General features: G+C 41.1%; 1 protein-coding gene across 1 annotated transcript in view; it reads right to left on the reverse strand.

The window, feature by feature from the left end:
• LOC147701918 (serine/threonine-protein kinase SBK1-like) overlaps positions 1-23,071 on the reverse strand; it is a 181,442-nt gene that overhangs the window by 56,339 nt on the left and 102,032 nt on the right. The window contains exons 2-3 of the mRNA XM_086928724.1: positions 12,996-13,219; positions 10,509-10,711 (exon numbers count right to left, since the gene is read on the reverse strand). Coding sequence (XP_086784850.1) covers positions 10,509-10,711; positions 12,996-13,167 — 375 coding nt within the window. The 5' untranslated portion in view covers positions 13,168-13,219. The remainder of the gene's footprint in view (positions 1-10,508; positions 10,712-12,995; positions 13,220-23,071) is intronic.

Here is a 23,071-nt window from a genome sequence, read left to right on the forward strand (position 1 = left end):
GGTGAGCAGTAGCTTTACTAGAGTGATCTAATAGGCAACTAGAGTGCTAACATTCTGAATTTATGGCAAATGTCTGACACATCCGAATGCCTTCTTGACGGAATCAAAGTAAAAAACTGAAAGTATTTCTTACTGAGGAGACTGTAGTAAATGAGGAAATTAGGAAACTTCATAACAAATATGTTACCCAAGATGGCCACCAGAGACAAAAGAGCCCAAATGTAGCACAGGTATCACCCAGATGTAGCCCAAGTATAGCCCAATGACAGAATGTCCCAGAGAGTTCTAAAGTACAACTAGAGCGCTAACAGTCTTACTTATGACTAAAGTATGGCACACCTGAAGCCATCTTGATTGGAATAAACGGGTAACACTTAAAACATTTAATTTGAAAAGGAACACAATGAGGGGGTTCATTTTGCCATGGAAATTATGATTAGTGCTGAAGAAAGAAAAATTAGGGCACATTTTGATTAACTTCTCAAATTCTCTTCTATTTCATAAAAAATTCTGACATGCAGACTGAAACATGAACTTTTAATACCAGCAGCAGAATTCCATGGTGAGCGGTAGCTTAACTACAGTGATCTAATGAGCACCTAGAGTGCTAACATTCAGAATTTATGGCAAAGGCGTGACATATCTGAATGCCTTCTTGATGGAATCAAAGTAAAAAACTGAAAGCTGAGGAGACTGCAGTAAATGAGGAAATTAGGAAACTTCTTAACAAATAAATCTCCCAAGATGGCCGCCAGAGACAAAAGAGTCCAAATGTAGCACAAATATCACCCAGATGTAGCCCACATGTAGCCCAATGACCAAAGTGTGCAAAACACTTTATATTTTTTGTGTTTTTACAGTTTTATATAGTGCACACTTGTCAGGTATTGGTTACATCACACAAGAACAAATTCATTTTGGTTGTAGACATGAGGAGATTAAGTGATTTGACCAGAATCACAGAATGTCGAGCTGAAGCAGAAACTCCAACCCGGTTCCCCAGTTGCAAAGTCTGCATCTCTGGAAGTAACACAACATCCTCCCCCCTAAGTGCAACATTTAATCAATGGTCAACTGGATAAAAAAACATAAAGATAACAAATAATTTAAAAGTGCTTTGTTGCTATTTGAAAACTCAGAACATATGTCCTCATTTTAGGTTTTTTAGAGCACTAATCAAAATTTTGATGCAAATAAAACCCTCTCATATATGTAATTTCTAAAGGAAATGCTCTAGGTATTACAGTTTTGATTACATCAAGATGACCACACTTTTGTAATGAATATAGAATGTTAGCAATCTAGTTGTTCATTAGGACACTATTGAGAGGCAGACGCCAGGGGCATAGACTCTGAAAATTGAAGGCAGCAATATTTATTTATTTATTTGTGTGTTTTGTAAAGCGCACAGCTGCCCCAACGGGGCGTCCCGGCACTGGTAAAACTTGGAGACAGTGAGGGTAGGAAAAAGAGGATAACCTTATGAGGAAAAAAGGTGGGTCTTTAGTGACCTTCGGAATGCCACTTCAGTTTGACATGCGCGTAGAGTAATCGGAAGCTTGTTCCAGCACTGAGTGGCACAGACCTCGAAGGTTTTCCCTCCAGTATGAGAACGTTTGAATCTTGGGGTTTCCAGGAGAAGAAGGGAGTTAGAACGTAATGTCCTGGCCTTGACGTACGGCTTCAGAGTGCTTTTCAAGTGGGCTGAGCCATTGCCCTTGGAAGCACGAAAGGCCAGCGTCATGGCCTTGAATACACATCTCTTGGCTATCGGTAGCCAATGTAGTTTTCGGAGGAGGGGAGAGATGTGTTGTCTGGCTGGGATTCTCTCGACCAGCCGGGCGGCAGCATTTTGGACAGTCTGTAATTTGTGGCAAAGGCCTGCTGTGATACCAAGATATAGTGCGTTGGCGTAATCAAGGTGAGATGTTATAAGTGCATGTACCACAGTCTTACGGCAGTCTGCCGGCAGATAGTTGATAAGCCGGTTAATCGTCTTGATCTTTGCGAAACAGGATGCTGCTACTGTTTGGACCTGAGCGTTAAAACTAAGCTGATTGTCCCAGCGCACTCGCAAGTTTCTCACCGAGTCTTTGGGCGTGGGGGCTTGGCTCAGGTCAGCTGGCCACCACAGATTGGAATCCAAAGGGGATGGTGAGTTAAAAAACAGGATCTCTGTCTTTCCAGCATTGAGTCGGAGGGAATTAGAGTCCATCCAACTAGAGATGTCTCTGAGACAGGATTTCAGCGGATCAAAGGCAAAAGCGGAGGGAGTCTCAAAGGTAAAAAGTAACTGAATATCATCAGCATAGGAGGTGGATTTAATCCCAGTTCGCGCAATCAATTTAGCTAGGGGGGTAAAATAGACATTAAACAAAAGTGGGCTCAGGGATGAGCCCTGGGGGACTCCCCATTTGAGTGGTCTAGCTGAGGAGGTGTAAGGAGAGGTATATACCTGCTGTGTGCGGTCACATAGGTAAGAAGCGAGCCACTTAAGAACCGTTCCGCCAATGCCTAGGTCTCCCAGTCTTCTCAGCAGGATCTTATGAGAGACGGTGTCAAATGCCGCTGAAAGATCTAGCAGCACTAACACCGCCCTCGACCCCCGGTCCAGCGACCATCTCACCGAGTCAGCCATTTCAACAAGGGCTGACTCGAATATGACCACACTGGGCAGGCATGAAAGGCAGTGGCAGTGCAACAGACTATGGAGGGCAGTGGAAAGGGGGGCAGGTGCAACAGACCAACAATACAGGACTGGCAAGAGAGGCTGTGGCAATAAAAAAGACCATTGTGGGCAGAAGGAAGAGGAAGTGGTAGTACAACCATACATGCCAACAGACCCAATTCAGCCAGGAAAAGTCCAATGTTTTTAAGCCCAAATGGGCTTTATTTGATCTGCCTCCTGTCTACAATCTCCTCTTTTTCAATGTAAGTCAAAGGGGAAAATCAATACCCCAGTTGTTTTTCAAAATCTCCTTCTTACTAATTTCAAAATGTTAGCAAGTATGGTACATTGGATCCTGGAAGGCAGGAGGAATTGGGGTAGGGACATGGACTCGGATTACAGAGGACAGGAGGGACATGGAGAGGTGCACCAAACTGACCCTATAGGGCAGGCATCAGGTTTTGCAGCAGCACAATACACCACACAGGGCATGCAGGATGGGAGTGCAGCACAACAATCCATAGAAAGCAATAGGGAGGGGACAGGACCCTGCACATGGACAACAAAGAACAGAGGGGAAGAGGCAATGGTAGCTAGCTGACCATAATGGACAGACTGGAGAGAAAGCTGCAGCATAACGGACCATAAAGGGCAGGAGGGACGGATCAGGCGCATTACAATGGAACAGACAAGCCAGGAGGGAGGAAATAGGGGTCTGCACATGGAAACAGAGGGCTGGGGGCAAAGGGGCAGGGGAGGAGCAGCAAGATGACCGTGGAGGTCAGGCAGGATGGGCACTAGAAGCAAGACACACCATGGAGAGCAACAGTGAGACTATAATGGCATACACACAGACCATGGAGGGAAGGTGGGAGGGGGTCAGGGGCTGCTAGCTGACCATACAGGGAAGGTGGGAGGGGCAGTGGCAGCACAGAAGACCATGCATGGCAAGCGGGAAGGTTAGTGGCAGCACAATGGCTATGATAGGCAAGAAGGAGGGTGCAGGGGCATGCACAGGACCATGGAGGTTAATAGGGAGGGTCAGGACCTGGGCATAGAAAAGAGAATTCTAAGGAAGGGGCCTCACAACAGACCACACGGGGCAGGCAAGAGGAGCAGTAGCAGCACAACAGACCAGCGAGAGCAGAAGGGTGTGGCAGTAAAATGGACCATGATGGACAGGAGGAAGGGGATAGGTGCATGGAATGTGGACAGACAGGGTGGAGGAGGCAGGGGCAGGTTACAGTCATCTGACAATGCTAGGCAGGTGGGAGAGAAGTGGCAGCTCAACAGAACACTCAGAGTAGATAGGAGTGGCAGGTCCATGGAACATGGTGGGCAAAAAGGATGGAGCAGGGGCATGCACACAGACATCAGAGGGCAGGGGAAAGGAGAATATATACAGCAAGCTAAGCACAGAGGCTAAGCAGGAGGTCAATAATGGGGCATAAAATTGGGCAATGGAGGGCAGGAGGAGTGGACCGGTACATCATGCTAAATGGAGGGCAGTGGCAGCACATCAGACCATGCATGGCAGGAGGGAGGAGGCTAGCCCATGGATTCAGACAATAGAGGATAGGGAGGAGGTGGATGGGGCAGCACGCTAATTGTTCAGAAAAGGCAGGTAGGCCAGTGGCAGAACAATGGCCACACAGGGCTGTAATAAGGGAACAGGGACATGGACTTGGACAATGGATGGCTAGGAGGAGGGAAGACAGGAGCAGCAAGCTTGGGTGGGGACATCACAATGCCAGGCCCTGCTTCCAACCCCCACCATCCATTGTGATATGCATCTTACTTAACATTAAAAAAACTAGACATTTTCTGAAAAAAACAAAGATTACAGGGACGGTATAGTTAGAGTCAGATTTCACTCATACACAACCAGTGAAATTCAGCAGTTATCATTACCTGAGCTAACTATAACCTACGCCCCCGCAATGTAATGCAAATGACCTCAGACATTACATAGTTCATGACATGGTCAGTTACATCACTCATGACATCTCAAATGACCTGTGAATGGAATGGAACTATAATTGCTAGAACTTTATTTAGGGATAGTGTGTGTATATTAACACCCCTTTTTTTCTTTTCTTTCGTGTAAGAACCATTTAAATACGCAACGTGCCCAGATTAATATGGCCGATAGTCTTTCACCTAAAGTAATGTGTGCACTCCTTAGTATGTTTATTATGAATAATTCACGTTGACAAACATACAGGTATGGCGGTCACGGGGCAAGATATGCTGTAATGATATTGTGTGCATATTAACACTTGTTTTCCTTTCTTTATTGTATCAATTCCTGAATATTCACATCGTGACCAGGCCAATATGGCAGCCAGCTTTTTGGATTAAAGTAATATGTAGTCCTTTGTTAATGTTGACAACTGGAGGCATTTGTACATTTAAATAAGGATGCTACAATGACGTTTTGTATCGTTATCAAGGTTCGGATGAGCCAAAACGCATGCATCACGTCCTTTGCAGATTAAATACTTCCAAACTACAACCTGAGTGCTGTTTCCTTCCTTTTAAGAGTGAGAGGAGATTAAATACATATATATATATAAAATTCACAGAAAAAAACAAAGGGACATTATAGTTACAAATTAGCATTTAAAAAACCTCAGAAATTCACTGGAAAAAAACACAGGTTTATGGACATCAGAGTTAGTTGGACATTGCACTTGTACAAAACAAGAGAAATTCGGCCATTATAGTTAGTTGTGCTAACTATAACTCGAGCCCCTGCAATGCACTGCTGATGATTTCACATACTACATCACTCATGACATGGTCAATGACATCACTGATGACATCTCAAATGACATCACTGATGACATTATCCACGTGATCATCTGATGCACCTCCTCACACCCTAAAATACAGACTACCATTCTCGAAACCATAGGCACACTAATACTAGTACAGCTAAATATTCTGTGCACTATGCATGCAGACCTCTAATCAGCTACATAGCATTGATACAGTCTTTTAAATACTCAGTTAGTACCTATACAGTCTAGAAAAATCCTTCTGTCTGACCCATGCAGTTCTCCATTCATCCATCCAGCACTATCTATGTATCCTATCACTTCACCAATACCTAAGCACTTGAGCATGCACTCTCTTTGCAGCAGTGAAATTACTCCAGTTATTAGTCATATACTTACAGAATGGCATAGTCACTAATACAAGTGCAGGTACAATATGTTCTACACTATGCATGCAGACCTTTAACCAGCAACATACTATTGATACGCTCTTCTAAATATCAAGTTAGTACATATGCAGTGTAGGAATCCTCCTGTCTGTCATGAAAGACATGTTTTATTCTTTTCACAGGTTACGGAACAACAAATATAATTTTGTTAATCATTTTCTTAACAGTTTGTCAGTTCAATTATAGACATGAGACATTTATTTCAATGTTCTTAAAAAAAAGCACAAATAGAAAGAAAACAATACAATCGTGAAACTTCCAAGTCCAATTTAAAGCAGCAGTGTTCGATGGCAGACAACGGCAGACACGTGTTTTGACACTGATGTGACTTTTTCAAGGCTGTATAATGGTAAAACAACATATATTTCAACAATTCTGTAACACCTATATTGGATTGAATAGAGAATAGTTGATTTCATGTCCAACCTAAAGAATGTGTCATAGGGAAGATTTTCCTTGTGAAAGCCCAAAATAAAGAAAAGAAAAATGGTTCAGTAAATGGTAGCTCAGCAGTGATTCCACTACTTCGACAAGAAAGGAATTTGGAGGCATGCAGAGAAAGTGCTGACGTACAAGCCCTTTATTCTGTCCATAGCCAGTAGGATTGATAGGTTGAAAACAGAAGATGATATGTTACCCCAGCTGTGGAAGATTTGGTATATCTTAAAAATGGTCTAACCTTCAAACTACTGTCTCTGCATTGCACCGAGTAACATACGAAGCATATTGTTTAGAAAAAGAAGAATATTGTTCCAAGAGCTTCTTAATACCAGTCTTGGCTGTTATGTATATGAAATAACACGAAAAGTAGGTCAATTGGTTTATTGAATCCCTATAAAAAAGGTCTAATATGTATCATAATCTTCCAAGAAAGTAAACTTACGTGCTCTTAAAAAGTCAAATTAACTCCAAATTCGTATATTATCAATGTAGCAATCATGTGCAGTATGCACCGTCAGTCAACAGAAAGGGAGGCTTTCCAACTCTACTACACAAAGTATGAAAAGGATATAGAGAGAGAGAGGCTAGGGGAATGGACAGAGAAAATGATAAACAAATTGGTTATTTGTATATTACAGTATCCTAGAATGAAATATACAGTGCCCTACTTGTGATGCTGTTTTCGATAATAGTGCCAAAACCGCATAAGTCGTAAAAATTAGGCAATTATCCATAGTCCTAAAAAAAACAGATACCATAGGAAGACTAGTATTGAGGTTAAAACTAGTAGTCTGTGTGCAAAAAGGTAATTAATTACGAAAGCACAAGGAACACGATGACAGATTGAATGTCTCACTATGTTGTGAAAAAGGCCGTCATAAACAGTATGCCTGTAACTATTTATACCATGTAATGGTCGGTGAAGCAATATGACTACTTGAAGAGGCAGGATCTCTTCCTTCTAAAATACAAAGGCCAGTAAGTAAATAATGTATTACACAAAAACTTACCTCATTGGGTTATTACAGCTGCATTCCAATAGTTTATGGACCTCAATTTAGTTTGTCACATGCAGACCATGATAAGTTCCTGTAAAGAAGCTAAACTTAAATGAGATAAAGACATTACCCGCTATCCGACCGTATGTCTGTGCCTCGTTGAATAATACGAAATGATCCCCCAAATCTTCTAAAGTACAATCTACTCCGCAATCGGGGAGAGGAGAATTCTATTGTAATAGTGTGTCTTTAGTACAGAGGACGAGGAACTGACCTGTGTCTCGATCGACTTCGTAGCAGAAAGTCAAGCGCCTGGATCGGTTTGTAACTACTTTATTTAAACGGACTAAAACCTCCGGAGTAAGATGCAAAAATTGAACACGGACTAAACGTATGTGTAAATAGTTCTGATTCAGAAAGAATTCCATCAAGCTCGGATGTCAAAACCCGCTGATATCTTAAGTAGGTAGTAGAATAATTCAGATTGAGTAGAGAAACAGAGTCAGACACCACTAGTAGTGTGCAAGTGTTGGAGAGACATTATGCAGATGTTTTTAAAATACATTCCATTTTTATAATTATTGCTATGGAATACATTATGTGAATTCATTCATTATTAGTTATATGTAAGGTCAACATGTCCAGTCCATCATTAAGCAAAGCATATTTATAAATTGCAAACTAAGTACAGGCCTTTCTTAAGTACATAACATTCCATCTTTATAGTAAAAAGAAAATACATATTGTTATACAGGAATTTCATCTGAACAGAAGTGTGACCTAGAAAAGGTCTATTTCATAAAAAATATGTGCCCAGCATAGTAAAGACACATTGGCTACATCCCAATCAGTTCTGTAGAACAGTATTATGTTCACGTGTTAACATTAATCATATAAGTAGGATTGTTTCTATATATGTTGCTAAATGAAGTAATTATATGTATACGTCTAGCAGAACAGAATAGTCGTTAATGGTTATTCCGATAGGAAGACGTAATTCTCTATCAATGTTTAAGCCCCTTTCTACTGCTCATAGTTTTAGAATCCATTGGGTTTCTTGTTTTCTTTGGGCTTGTACCCTATCTACTCCTCTAGGTTTGCTCTGTGCCTGTACTATTCCATGAAACCAGATTTTAGTTATGGCCATGGAAGGGTGCGTTGTTTTGAAATGTACAGCTAGTGAATAATCTGCAATGTTGTTCCGAATAGCTTTGATGTGTTCTTGGATTCGCTCTTTTGAGGGTCTGGGAGTGCTGCCTATGTATATAAGTCCACAGTGACATTTTATACAATAAACAACAAACCAGGAGTTACAGTTGATGAATTGTCATACGTGATGTGTGGTAGGTGTATTGTATTGAAACTGTTAACTTGTTATAAGCGAATGGACAGACACTACATTGGATGCATTTGAAAAAACACTGCAGTCTGTTTGGTAACCAGGATGGATCTTGTAGTTTGGGCATTAGGTAGCTATGACAAAGTATGTTCTTCAGGGTTGTGCCCATGCTATACGTGAACTTCGATTTATTTTGAATATATTTTGCGACTGTCCAGTCTCAATAAGTGCCAGTGTTTATATATGATCTTGCATGACTATGTGCACTGTGTCTGGTGATAAAGGTCAGGTCCCTGTACTTGTGTTTTTTGTGTTTACCATCCCTGTTCCTTAGTAGTGACTGTTGCGGTGTAGAGAGTATTTTGTTTCTAGCTTGGTTCAGAACCCTTTGTGAATATCCCCTACAGCTGAAGCATTGTTCCAATTCTTTAAGTTCTGTGCAGAAGGCAGAGTCTTCACTACAGTTTCTCTTGATCCATGTCATCTCACCCAATCTAAGCATATTGATAAACTTTGCCCTGACGGATAGTTCAAAACCTAAATCTCATTAGGGCTTGATTAGGAAAATATGGCATTAAATTAAAAGTCTGCATAGGCCACAACCAATTTGTTCAAAGTCCCATCTGTGACAGGCTGCTGTGTGTAGATAATAGGCTAAGCCAGACAGCAGTCATCTTCCCTTTGTCTGCAAACTTGTGCACTTGTCTTCCTGTGTAACCAGAGCAGAGCCACTTACCGCAGAGGCTCAGCAGTATCATTGTTTTTAAAATGCGGGCACTGGCAGGTATCAATGAAATACATTTTAGTAGAAACTTACATTAGGTGCAACTGCATTTCGGTATCTTACTTATAAAAGAGAGTCCAAAATAGAAAAAATCAGAGGAGACTATGAGGGTCAGAATCTACTTCCTAACAGATTAACTCTGCGTGGCATACCTTTGATAGGACCATAATATGGACCATGCTTTACATACTGTGGTAATTTATGGCAACATTATGGCTGTCAATAACAATGGTGGGCTATCTTGTGCAGTATTAAAGCTTGCTTCACAATGTCCCAGACTTCCCTGGCATAATGATTATCCATCCTTGACATATTGTGGGATTACTGACTTTGTTTTGGCTATCAATGACACCATGGTAGTCAATCTATGATATATCTTGGACATTTTCAACACCATTCTAGCTCCCCTCTGCCTTACTGGGGCCGTTGTAAACTTAACGCTGCATTCCCTGGCATATGTCTTTCCAGCTCTGCCATAATTAGTGATGAAAATCTCTATCTATGTGATGTATACACATGATATTTAATAATGATGATAAATGGGATTTAAAGGCGGCTTCTGTTCATCTGCGACTGCAATATGTATTGTTGCTTAGTGTAAAGGACAAGCTGATGTTTGTTGTTCAAACCTGTATCTACTAAAAATGCTTTACATAACCCACCTGTGAGCATCCCACAGAACCAAAGAAGACGACTATCTGTATGGCTTGAAAATGTTTGTTAAACAGTTATAGTGCATGGAAACAATTACATTTTTCCTTTTTATTCATCCATTATTCCAATTAACTGTGTGGTATAACCTCTTTGCTGCTGATGACGAGCTCAGCTCGTCATCAGCTACGGTGGTCGAGTGCTGATGACGAGCTGAGCTCGTCATGTAACGCAGCTTTTTGAAAATTGCCGCACACAGCGGGAAAAGCCGCCGCAGCTATGCGGTTAATATGGGAATTAATTGTTTTAATGTAAAGTATGTGGTTAATTTAATGAGTGTGAAAGTTTGACATAAACTACAATTTAAGCTCTTCAACGCATATTTATGTGATGCTTACCTGGGGTGGTATGATATCAAACAGGTCCCCAGCTGCTGCATACTCCTGTGCAAAGACATAATGTTCATCTGTTTCAAATGCTATATCATACATGCCAATGATGTATGGGCAGGCAGAGAGGTATCGTGAAATACAATACTCTTGGAGAAAACTCTTCTGTTTTGTTGTTTTCTTTCTTAGAAACTTTAAAGCCATCTTTGTACCTTTGATAAAAACAAAAAACACTTGATGATAGTAAACAGTGTATTTTTACAGTTTTTTTGATTTTACAGAAAAAACTAAATATGCATTTATTAAAGATACAACATAAAAGTGTTTAATTGAATTTCAATAATTGGGCAAAGCGTTGCTATTCATAGACCGAATTTTCTTATAATGATGTTAATAATCACATTTACATTCTAATAGTAGAAACAATCTCATACAGCCATGATGCCTACACATGACCGTCATCAACGTGATTGCCTTCTATGTTTTTTTACCAGTCTCTAGAAATAAATCTGACTTTCTAGGCTATTTATTGGTAAAAGATTCTAAAACATACTGGGGCATGTTACCAAGCAATAGCGATAATTATCGCTATTGCTTGGTTAGAGACAAAAATTTACCGCTGAGCTGCGGCGATTTTTATCGCAGATAAACCTTGGTATTACCAAGGTTTATCGCAAATGCGATAAAAATCGTCCGCAATGCATGAATATCGCTGAAAAGTCAGCGATATTCATGCATTACCGAGCTAATGCTCTTAGCCATGCTATCCACCTCCCATTGGATAACATGGCTAAGAACTGCTCAGGGCAGGTGTTAGCTTTTGGAGATATTCGCGCTTAGCGCAAATATCTCCAAAAGTTGGTAATAGGAGATAGCGATGTTAGCGACTGTTTCCAGCCGCTAACATCTTGGCACGCCCACTTTGCATGTCATTAGTGATAAATATCACTGACATGCAAAGTGGGGCCCAAGATGCTCGCTATCTCCTACTAGCTGTCGCTAACTGGTGTTAGCGACAGCTAGGTAATAGGGAGGTAATTTTATCTCCGCTTTCTTGGCTTTTAAAGCCAAAAAAGTGGAGATAAACCCCCTTGATAATATGCCCCATACTGTTTCACTGCTCAAAGTAGAACAGACGTTTAAAAAAGACTGTAACTTAAGTAAGGCTGCCTTTGGTAATGTCCAATAGCTTTGTGGGAGATGAAGTTATTGCATCTTACTTTTCTTTTTCAAAATGAATCAAGCAAGAAAATGGTGAGGAATTTTTAATGAGATAATAACTTTTCATTTTAACAGTTGGTACAGATACTTGTCTTTTCTCTGAGGTAATATCCTGACATCATGACATTTCACGCTCATTAAAGTTCTTCAAATTAACTTAACCTTGATTGATGGTGCTGAATTGCAGCATTCTGTTTGAAAGAACTAATATACTTGTAGAATTGAGCAAATGTAATCAAAAAGAAGAACAGAAAGTTGTTTATGAGATATGATCTGGATTTCCTATTTGAAGGATAGAAGGTAGATAGTGTACATTTGCAGAAAACCCACATTAGAAATAGATCTTTTGACATTTCTTATAGAAATGGTTTAGAGTACATTTATCGAAAATGCTTATTCATACATCTTTATCATTTTAAATCACAGCCATACTTTGCTCTGTATATGGTTAAAATTCTATCACTGACCATAAGGTTCTTCTTAATGCTATTGAGGGTGGCACATATTCCATGCAATTATAGTGTTGGTGTGGAAAATCAAATCTCACATGTGTGTTATTGTAAGTGTGAAGATGCTTTTCAGATGACAGTTCCCATATTTTGCAACCCTGCTTGGAATTTACTGACCCGAAAAAATTATTTCTAGATTGCTTAGCGGTCGAATAACCAAGTATTCAGGTTTCTCCTTAGTATATAATCTGATTCTGTAACTCTAGCTGTTGAGTTCCTATTTTCTAATTTTATTTTATGTACTTTTAAGGTGGATACGGAGATGTTAATGTGTTATTATGATGATCTGAGGTAAACCTTGTTTTAATTTTTGTAATAAAAATTGTGGACTGAAATGGTGAAAAAGCACAAGTACTTGGTCAACTAAGGGACCAGGTATTTGGGAGAATTCAAAGTTAGCACCACCTAATGAATGCCCGAAAAATGTGCTCTTAGAAAAATTGACATATTTTCTGCAAGTAGAGAGAATCTTTGCATCATGTAGGAAATGAAGATTTCTGTGAGGTGGAAAGACATTAAGTACTAAAAAGAAAATAGATGGTTTGCACATTGCAGATAGTATATAGCAACATATACTTACATTGTAGTCCAGTTAAATAATTCTAAAAGGCAGAAAGAAGCACCAAAACCAGTGAAGCTAAATGATTTAATGAGCTGTACATTTGGCCTGGGATTTCATGTAAGGCAACAATAAATAAAGAAAAAATAAAGAAAATGATTAGTTAATTCACCATTTGTACCACGTGAACTAGATACCATTCCTTACCTCTGGTTTTGTGGATGACTAGATCCACCCTGCCATAGGTTCCCTTTCCAAGCTCTCTTATTACTTCATAATATTTATTAATTTCAAGCTTTTCCATATGTTTTGCTGTAAGTATCTGAAGCTCATTCAGAACATCCATGGGTCCTCTTGTCTGGAGCGATGAAAAGTTCATTATAAACCTCTTTTCACAGTATTTGGTCAAGATGTACACGTTCAGTTTTTACCTACAGTATGGAGAATGGAATGTTATAATTTTGAAATAATCTGCACATTAAAATATATTTAGTAACATTAAATACAGAAATGAAGGCTGTGAGATCAATGTTTTAATATAAAAAATATTAAAAATTGGTTAGGAACAGTGCTTAATTTCTGCAGGTGGTTGCAGATGGTGTTCATAAACACTCATTTCTAGAGTCTAGAACTTTTTTTCATAATAACACAGAAGCCAGACACAGAAAATAGATTAATTAGAAAAGGAGGAAGAGAAAGAAAACAAACCTGTCGAAAGGGAACAGGCATTGGCAAATTCTATATGCCTCACTGATAGGAGCTATTGGCTTTGGCAATGTTTTGTATGCATGCTGTACAGCAGAGCAGATACTTTGCAGTGTGGCTAAAACACATTTTTAAAAAGTGCTATGATTCATCCAGCGCTAATGCTTTTTTAAAATAAAAATGCATTAGCGCTGACCGCATAATAGTCTATTTTTATTGTATTTTTAGCCATGCCGCACAGCACCCACGCTGCTATACGGCATTGCTACAAATCATTGCCAAAGACAGCATTGTCCATGCTGTATAGCAGGAACAAAAGGTTTTTGCAGAGCTAATAGTATAAAAAGCAAGAGCTATTGCCTCAGCCAATGCTTGTTGAGTCTCACCCCAACGCCCCTGTAATTCTGAGCAAATCAGTTAATCTACCCATGCGTAAAAAAGAAAAATAGATCTGCCATTTGAAAAAAAATCTTATCACATAAAGAAAGCAATTGCGTCCAAGTCCATGTCTTAGTGAAAATGCATTTGGAAATAGCTAACATCTGTTGTCACAACAAACACAGATTACATCTGTTGGCACAATAAACATCCATTTAGAAGGAGAAAGGGGCTTCTTTGCATGAAGCATAGTAAAACATAGCTACAAATGGCAAAAGGCTCAACAAGGATGGCTCGGAAGAAGAAAAAATAAAAGTGGCGCCTCATTCACAGTGCGATCAGTGAACACACAGCACTCGAGCTCAAGTAATAAGTACTTGGTTCATGCTCCAGCTGAAAGAAGCAGAAGTGAGCTCAGCATGTACTGGCCACTTAAAAGGCAGCAAATAGAAGTGACAATGAAACCAACAAACGTTAAGAATATGAGGGAGCTGCAAGCTCCCTGTTTTATACTATATCTCTGGTAAGCAAGCTCTCATTCAGTGCATGCATTATCGCAGGCCAGACCTAAACAGCATGGTTGGGGTTTTGCTTGACCACCGCAGAAGATGGCCACTTGACCTGGGAGCTCTTTGTTGTGGAGGGTAAGCATTCTCTGAGGACAATATTGCCTGCTATTTACCTTCTCTGCAATGAGGTAATCCTTATATTGGAAAGCCTTCAGGCAAGCGGGATTACCTTTCCCACTCTCTGAGTGCTTCCTTTCTGTGACAGTGTGGAGGTGTCTCTGCATTCTCTACATCATGAGATGCAGTGGCTATTTTGAATCTCCTCAGTGCACCTGAGTCGGAATACTATTCCTCACAATGATGATTAATTCATTATGATGAAGGAAGTTCCGTATTGTGTGCAAATTCGCATCCACAACGAAGCACTTATTACAATTTATTTCAGTGACTATAATTCCTCATAGATGATTTATTTTATTTATCTTGGAAGTTTTACTGCTCTGCACTCCTTTCTTCTGTGTACAAACTTCCACAGTGTGAGAAATGTCTCCATCTATGTTTTTGCGACTTTATGCTCCTTGATAACAATCTAGCTGTTATTCCTCTAGTGTTAATAGGTCTTGTATGAGCAACACTAGGAAACTTAAATTATCTTCCTCAGTGGCTGTACTTTCAATTTGTAATTCACCAATGTCAAGTAGAGTCTCTCTGACTGAGCTAATGCCTTCTAACATTTCTACCTCCACCATGTCTTCACCTACCACTAATAAGTGGGCAAAAAAGCCCCACTCTCTCCTTTAAAGTCATAGTCACCTATCTCAAGGGAACTCTTGCTTGAAGAAATCAGAACTCTGTGCCCCTTTGCAGAGGATACCAATATTCGGATATAACATTCGGATGACAAATGGTCTAATATGGATGCAAGAGTCTCTATGATGGAACAATGAAATAGAGATGGACAGGATGAAATTCATAAGATAGCTACGATGGAGAAGTAAGTGGCCCAATTAAAACCTCAAAGGGAGGACTTGGAAAACAGGACAGGTGAAACAATCTTCAACTTTAAGTTCTTCCTGAAGGCATCGAAGGCACAGATCCACTATCTATTTTCACAACTTTCTTGCCCCAACTAGTTGACTTGCCATCTTCCACCGTTATTATTATTCAACGAGCACATTGACTTGGCCAGCGGCCTCATGCACCACCTACCACTACTAAACCTTGTGGAGTCATTGTTTTATTTCTGGAATTTAATGATCTTCTGAAAATCCTTTAAGCAGCACAGACTATAAAGCAACTATTCTGGCCAGGAAAGAAAATCTTCCTTACTCAATATGTCTCAAGAGCAACAGCTCAAAGGAGGAAATAATTTCTAGACCTCCCCCCACAACGTCGTGCCTGGGGTGCTCAATATGACTGCTTTATCAGTGTTCCAGCAAAGTCTATTTGCAAGACAAAAATACTATGGACCTAAAAAATTGTCTAAGATGTTATTCCTCCAATACTAAGGATGCTACAGGTCCTTCTAAGAGTTAATATGATGTTTTGCCTAATGGGTTGCTGATGTTTTATTTATTTCATTGCCATTTAGTCGTGGTTTAGCAGTATTATAATCTTTTTACATTTCTGGTTTTGTTCAATGTTGTCTTCTAATATCCTTTTTTTCTCATTTGCAGGTGTACTACTCATCATTGTCTCCTCATATATGTATCAATTTACCCTGTCATAGATACACCTTGTTCCCCTGCTGTATCGTATTCACTTTGTGCTGTCACCATTCCATCCTTATTTATGCCTTATAACAAGGATGTTGCTTCAGTCATTACTGGACTGTCTCTTTGCCTTGGACGTTATAACCTTTCTTCTGCTTTTTTTATTATTCCTCTATCTACTCTTTTTCCGCCATGTTTTCTTTTATATCTTTTTCTTTTTTATTGATTTCTCCTTTTCAGTTTCTTTTCAGACATTGTTGTACTTTGCTCATAATGAAGACCTCATGTATTATACCACTGCTTCTGTTTGTAACATTCAGAGTAATCTCATTGAATGTCAAAGCATCTATTAATCCTATAAAAGTACAAAATAAAATTTCCCCTTGAAATCAAAAAGTATCACCACAAAATAAAACCGCCACTCACTTGCATCTACACAGGGTCCGTTAGTCATACATATATACCTCCAAGGAAGAAATTTTACATCATAGGCTTTAATTTAAAAAATAAATCTTTATTTACAACTCATGTTACTTCATTTGTACAAAAAAGCAGATAGTATATATAAAAAAACTCCCTATAGACAATTCCAATTTTTAATTCCCCTAATACAGAATACAATTTGAAACACACTTCAAATGAAAACACAAGGGATACAATAAAATGGGCCCCCAACTCACAACATGGAGTAACCTAATGCACAGTATGTAAAATTCTGTTCACATACTGATCCAATAATTGACAGCAAGTCTGAGTCCTGGTGAATGTGAATTAATTTATTACAGTTTCTATTCATGATTGGATCCAGTTAAACCGGTGAAGATGAGCAAGATGGAGTCAGCGTGAGTGCTCGCGCTGCTCGGCTGCTCACTCAAGACGCGTGCATAATCTTTGGATGCTAAAGCTGAGGAGAACGCTGCGGACATTCCTGTGGGGCCACGATTCCCCTCGAATATTTTCAGGCTTTACATTGACAACGAGGCAGTTTATAAAGCCCTTTTTTTATATTTTCTTAATCCTGCTTCCTTGGATCCACAGGCTTTCCGGATCCTACCCAGAACGAGTGAATGGACACAAGGCTTTTTATAAAGCTTTTCTACCCCCGGTTCTGACCTCACTGGATCCAACTGTGGCCGTGATTTTGACTTTCCCTCATCGGTCTCTGGCTCCTTTCACCCCCAGCCCTCCTGTTACCTCATTTCTAACCCTCACCTCAGCCTCCAGATCCAGTCCAGGAATGAGCGCTCGTGGACCACGAAAAGGGGGGAACCAAAGACGCCCTCGGACAATAAGGATCCTGCCGTGAGCGAAGGAGCTGCCAGATTAAAACAAGAGGTTAGTGCCAGCAAAAAAACGAACTTGGCTAAAGCAGGGGGGGCGAGAGTCAGTAAAGATTATAAGGACAGAAAAGATACAGGGCTGCATGCACTCACCCTGGCTAAAATGTTTATGGGAGCTAAAAAACAGAGTTCCAACACCTGCTCTAACCTTAAACCCATTGCCGGGAAATCTCCTTCAGACATTCACAGACCCAGCGGCCAGCAGGAGGACCTCACGGGGGAAGCTATTTCTACTAGTATTGACACTAGCAACAACGATCTCTCTACTGCACTATTGGAACCCAAATCTGCTCCTACTCGAGAGACTCTCCCCTGCGCACTTGATAACGATCATGCTAAGAGGGACTTTGGGAGTATAGCACTTCAAGACAGGCCTACCCAGGCGCTTCCAATCACTCAACAACCAGATTCCAACAAGAAATTCTTCAATGGCATCCCTGATATTCCTCTCGCTCCCTCTGACTCTGAAGTGGCAGGCACAAAGGAGGTTATTCAGGGTCTAGTTGTTCGCCCTGGCACACAGAACCCTTGGACACCCAAGACAGGGGCGAGCATTTTTATTCAGTCTCAGATAGCATGCCTAGCTCTTCTGGTGAGGGTGGGACCAAAGACGACACCAGCGAAGAAGATAGCGAAGCTTCCCGTAATACTTCTGGTAACAATACTGGCACAGTTTTGCACTCCAAGAAACCCAAAAGCAAGAGTAAACGGCGCAGTCAGCTGAAATGGGATTACTCTGACTCCCAATTGTCTTACCAGCTGGAGGAGACCAATGCCAACTCAACACAGTGGGGTAGCTCAAAACCCTTGCAGGTAGACACTACTGAACCCTCCTTAGCCTCCATATTAGTCTCCATCAAAGAATTCCAGGAGGAAGTGCGGGCTGATAGTCGCACTGCCAAAAACGCAGCCAGGAAATTGCAGGGCAGCCTTAGGGGGCTGAATAAACGTGTACGGACATCAGTGACCGGGTTAGCATGGTGGAAGCCTGAACAGAGCACCTTGAAACCGAAGCTGGTACCTCTAAACAACAGACCGAGTCCAACATCACTTGCCTGATAGACCTAATGGCCAAGATGGAGGACCAGGAAAATCGACAACGCAGGAATAACCTCCGCCTGCTTGGCATCCCAGAGGGGAAAGAAGGCGACGACCCCAGGCGATTTATTCTCAAGCTGTTACAGGACTCCTTCCCGGAACACCAGGGCTTGGTCTGGGATCGAGAGGTGCAGAGGGTGCACCGTTTCCCATTCCACCAGAAATGGCAAAACAGCAGCGGAAGCGCAACGGGAGGACATCCAAGAGTGATTCTGGTGTACTTTGGAAACTTTCTTCTCTGGCAGTTAATATATGACCAGGCTTGCCCTAACATCAAGAAAGGTGCCAATGTAATCACGTTCTTCACCAAGCCAGCTTTTTGCCACCAGACAGTGGAATGGAGATGGCGCTTGAGGCAACTGATTTTCCCTTCCAGCAACAGGGTGCTAAAGTCTATTTAATGAATCCTGCCAGGCTCAAAGTAAACCTCAACGGTACTACCAAGGTCATTCTCTCGAGATAAAAGCTGGCGAATACCTGGACGAGGTGAAAAACAAGAAAAGCAGTTGTTAAACAAGGAAGCAGATGGGGCAAATGGCTGAAATATGACAGACCTCCTCCTCTTTTTTTTCTTCCCCTAGGATTTTAGTTATTTGATTTTGCTAAATTTTCTTTTTTTCCGTTGGATTTAACGTACCTTTGGTTGGATATATATTCCCTTCTTTTTTTTCTCTCTCTCTCTCTATTTATTCTATTTTTGCTTGGCACATATGGTTACCTTTCCTTTGTTTATCATGAGACAACCAAGACTTTGAAACTTTGAGACTCTGAGACTTTAGTTAATTTTAACTATGTTGTTTATCTCTTCTGGGGCTGTTTCCTTTTCCAATAGGGCCACTAGCCGATCTTAAGATTTAATTGAATATTCTATTGCGTGATTGACAGCCGGGGCTCATGTGTTGACTCCATCACTCAGGCTTTTCCTGATTGCTCAAAGATGGGGTGGGTGGGGAGGGTGGGGCAGGGGGATGTGGGGCAGGGTGGGGTGGGCGGGACAAGAATTTCAAGAAACAACTCGGGCGTAGAAGCTCTAAGGGCACTTTGTCTAAATGTACACACATGGGCATTTACCAACATGATATTTTCCTTACTATTTTAGGTGATTAATATTGATTCACTGCGAATAGTCTCTGTTAACATCTTTAGGCTGAACGAACTCCCAAAAAGGCAAAACGTGGCTCAAGGACTACGGTCCCTTGGGGGAAATATTAACGGCTTACAAGAAACTCATATTGAAGGTTCACAAAAACACTTGTTAGATACATTAGGGTTTAAGTCAGTTGGGGCAACTACACCGGGTGCTAAAAGTAAAGGGTTTGGAATTTTGATGGATAGAAAGCTCCCTATCAACACTCCCCGGTCCAAATCTGACTCACTTGGGAGATGTGTCATCACTGAGTTCCAGCTTCCTAATAATTTTTCCTTCACCCTCTACTCCATATACGGAAGTAATGCTGATGATCCAGTGGTTTTTAACTCAGTCTCAGGTGAACTGGCACACTGGCCTACTCCCATCATTCTATGTGGGAATCTCAACATTCACTTACCTGGTAATTGGGAGGCTGACAAGAAATGGAGATATAAAGGAAGGAATCCTCGGGTCTTTCAGGCCCTTTTCAACCTTGCTCAGACACACGGATTGAGCGATATCTGGGCCAACCTAAACCCCACCCAACCCGGATACACGTTCCTTTCAGCACCGCACCAAACACTAGTTAGACCAGATTATTTATTTGTTTAATCTTCAACCACTAATAACTGTACAATTGATATCGGACCTCGCTTTATGTCTGACCATAACCCTCTTATTCTTAACATTAAGGGATTTGGGAAATGGAAGGCGACGCCTAAATGGAGCTTTGAGAAAGCACTTTTATACAACATCAACTACCAAACCCATATGCAGAGATGGCTTCCGGAATTCCAGGAGATAAATGTGGGCTCTGCATCCTTAAGAATTGTCTGGGACACTTTAAAAGCAGGGATCAGGGGCGAAACTCTCAGGTTCTCTGTGTGCAAGAATAAAAAAGAGAAACTTCTAATTGACGAGTTACAGGATAAACTTAGGGCAGCAGAAATTAAACTTACCCAATTGATTCAAGCAGGACAAGACACTAAAGCTGTCCAAAAAGAAGTAGTCCTTGCTAAAGCTAAAATAGGGTAGTCTTTGCCGAAAAAACAGCAGCTAAGTGGGCATGTAGTGATAGTATAGGACATCACCTGGCCGTCAGGACCAGACAACAAACCACTAGTAGCGAAATCCACGCGATAAAACTCCCCTCTCGATCTGAGACCAAAGACCCAAACTCCATACTGAAGGGATTCTAGGATTTTTACACCAAGTTGTACACAGAAGAAAATCCCCAAGCCACTGCAGCAATTGAGAGTGAGATTACTACCTACCTCAATGAGATCAATCTTAATCAGCTCAGCCGCGACAATAGTGAGATACTAGACCTTCCCCCCAACTTGAGAGGAAATCCTGGAATCCCTATCAAGTTTACCTGATGTGAAAGCTTCAGGCCTGGATGGTATCCCGGTGGAGTTCTATAAGATCTTTGCACCCCAAAGTAAAACAACTTTTTTGGGGGTAGTAACTTCCATCTTCAACGGGACCCCCCTCCTGCTTCTTGGTCGAAGGCCAGAATAGCCATATTTCCAAAAAAAGGTAAGTCTCTTTAGAGATGAGCTCCTACAGGCCTATTACCCTTATCAATTGTGACTCCAAGATTTTCTCCAAAATATTGGCGTCCAGAATCTCCCTTGTAGTTGAGTCATTAGTGTCGGAATGGCAACATGGCTTTATTCCAAAGAAGGGGACAACAGAACACGTCAGGAGGGTCATCACTCGGTTCGACGACGCCCAAGCAGCCGGAGAACCGATGTCACTAACATTGCTAGATGCTGAAAAAGCATTTGACCGGGTCTCCTGGCAATTCCTGTGGGCCGTTATGAGCAAGATGGGATTTGGAACAAAGCTCATACAGGTGGTACAGGTGCTCTATTACAAACACACGGCTTGTGTATCTATAAATGGGCAACTCACTGGCCAACTTAACATCTCTCGGGGTACCAGACAGGGCTGTCCCTGCTCCCCTCTGCTGTTCGCCCTTTACCTTGACCCTTTTATTAAACAAATCGAAAGAAATACTGACATCCTACCGGTTATGTTTCAGGGTACCACCGTTAAAATCTTGTCCTATGAGGACGACTTGGCTATCGCCTCCCTTGACCCCATAAACACCATACAGGCCTGAGAAAGGGAGGCTCAAAAATTTGGGAGATTATCTGGATATGCCCTGAACAAAAGCAAAACATAAATCATAATAAACAACCAAATCACCTAGGAAGACAATAGGGTAGTACCAAAGGTTAAATTTCTTGGGGTTTGCATCTCATCTAATTTGGACAAAATTGTTACAGATAATTTAACACCTCTTGCTGTCCACACCAAGAAAGCACTAAAACAAATTGACAATCTACATTTAACACTCGTGGGCCGATGCAACGTCATAAAAATGACATACTTTCCTAAACTTCTTTATTTTTTCCGCACCATTTCCCTGGACTTTAGCAAAGCAAATGTACTAAAATTCCAACAAATCTTCACACAATTCATCTGGGCCTACTCCCAACCAAGGCGGGCTCTAAAACAGCTATCACTTCCAAAAGAACGGGGAGGTTGGTCCTTTCCCAACATCATACTATATTACTGGGCCCCAGTGTTGCAGTACAGTTCTGAACTAGTGAGGGAACCACCCCTTCTTCCAGCACTCGGACCTCCTTCACCATTTCAACTTCTGCTGGGTGAAAAGCACTGGGGATGCCTACTCCGTGAGAAGTCTTTTGAATGCTAAAAGCGTGTGCGGTTCAAGACTCTAACAAATTCCTATAAAGTCTTTCGCAACATCCGTAGAACCTTCGGGCTGGGCAGATTTAACTACTATTCTCCCACTCCTAATACCAATAACCTACCGGCCATCTTGGAATATTCTACTTTTCCAATTGGTATATGGCTGGCATTACAAAACTAGGGGATCTGATCACCGAGGAGGGAGTCAAACCCTTTTCTACCCTGCAAGCTACGTTCAGCTTAAAAAACCAAGACGCCTTTAAGTATCTTGCTATTCATGATTTTCTTTCTCGAAAAGTTGGGGGAATAGTGGGTTTAAGGGAGAGGAGCTTCTTAACAAACTGCGTAACATGCCGACCCCCAGGATTGGCTTTATATATAATCTCCTTAACAGGCAAACTCCAGACGATCTACATATCATTGCAGACAAATGGCACGCTAAACTGGATTCTCCACATAGCATTTTTTATAACTCTCTAGCACTTTCACAATTTATTTTACTTTCAAACTGCAGGAGCAACATTTAAAAAAAACATTTTAAACATGCAACTTGCCCGAAACTGGCCCCAACACTTTGCCGCATACAGGAATTGTTAAGCAAATTCAATAATCAACCTATCTTACTGAACCCTACGGTTATTTTATTGGGGACCCAGTCTGAATCTCTTAGGATTAAAGGGGACAGGCT

This window comes from Lissotriton vulgaris, chromosome 7 (assembly GCF_964263255.1).
Source record: "Lissotriton vulgaris chromosome 7, aLisVul1.2, whole genome shotgun sequence".
NCBI lineage: Eukaryota > Metazoa > Chordata > Amphibia > Caudata > Salamandridae > Lissotriton > Lissotriton vulgaris.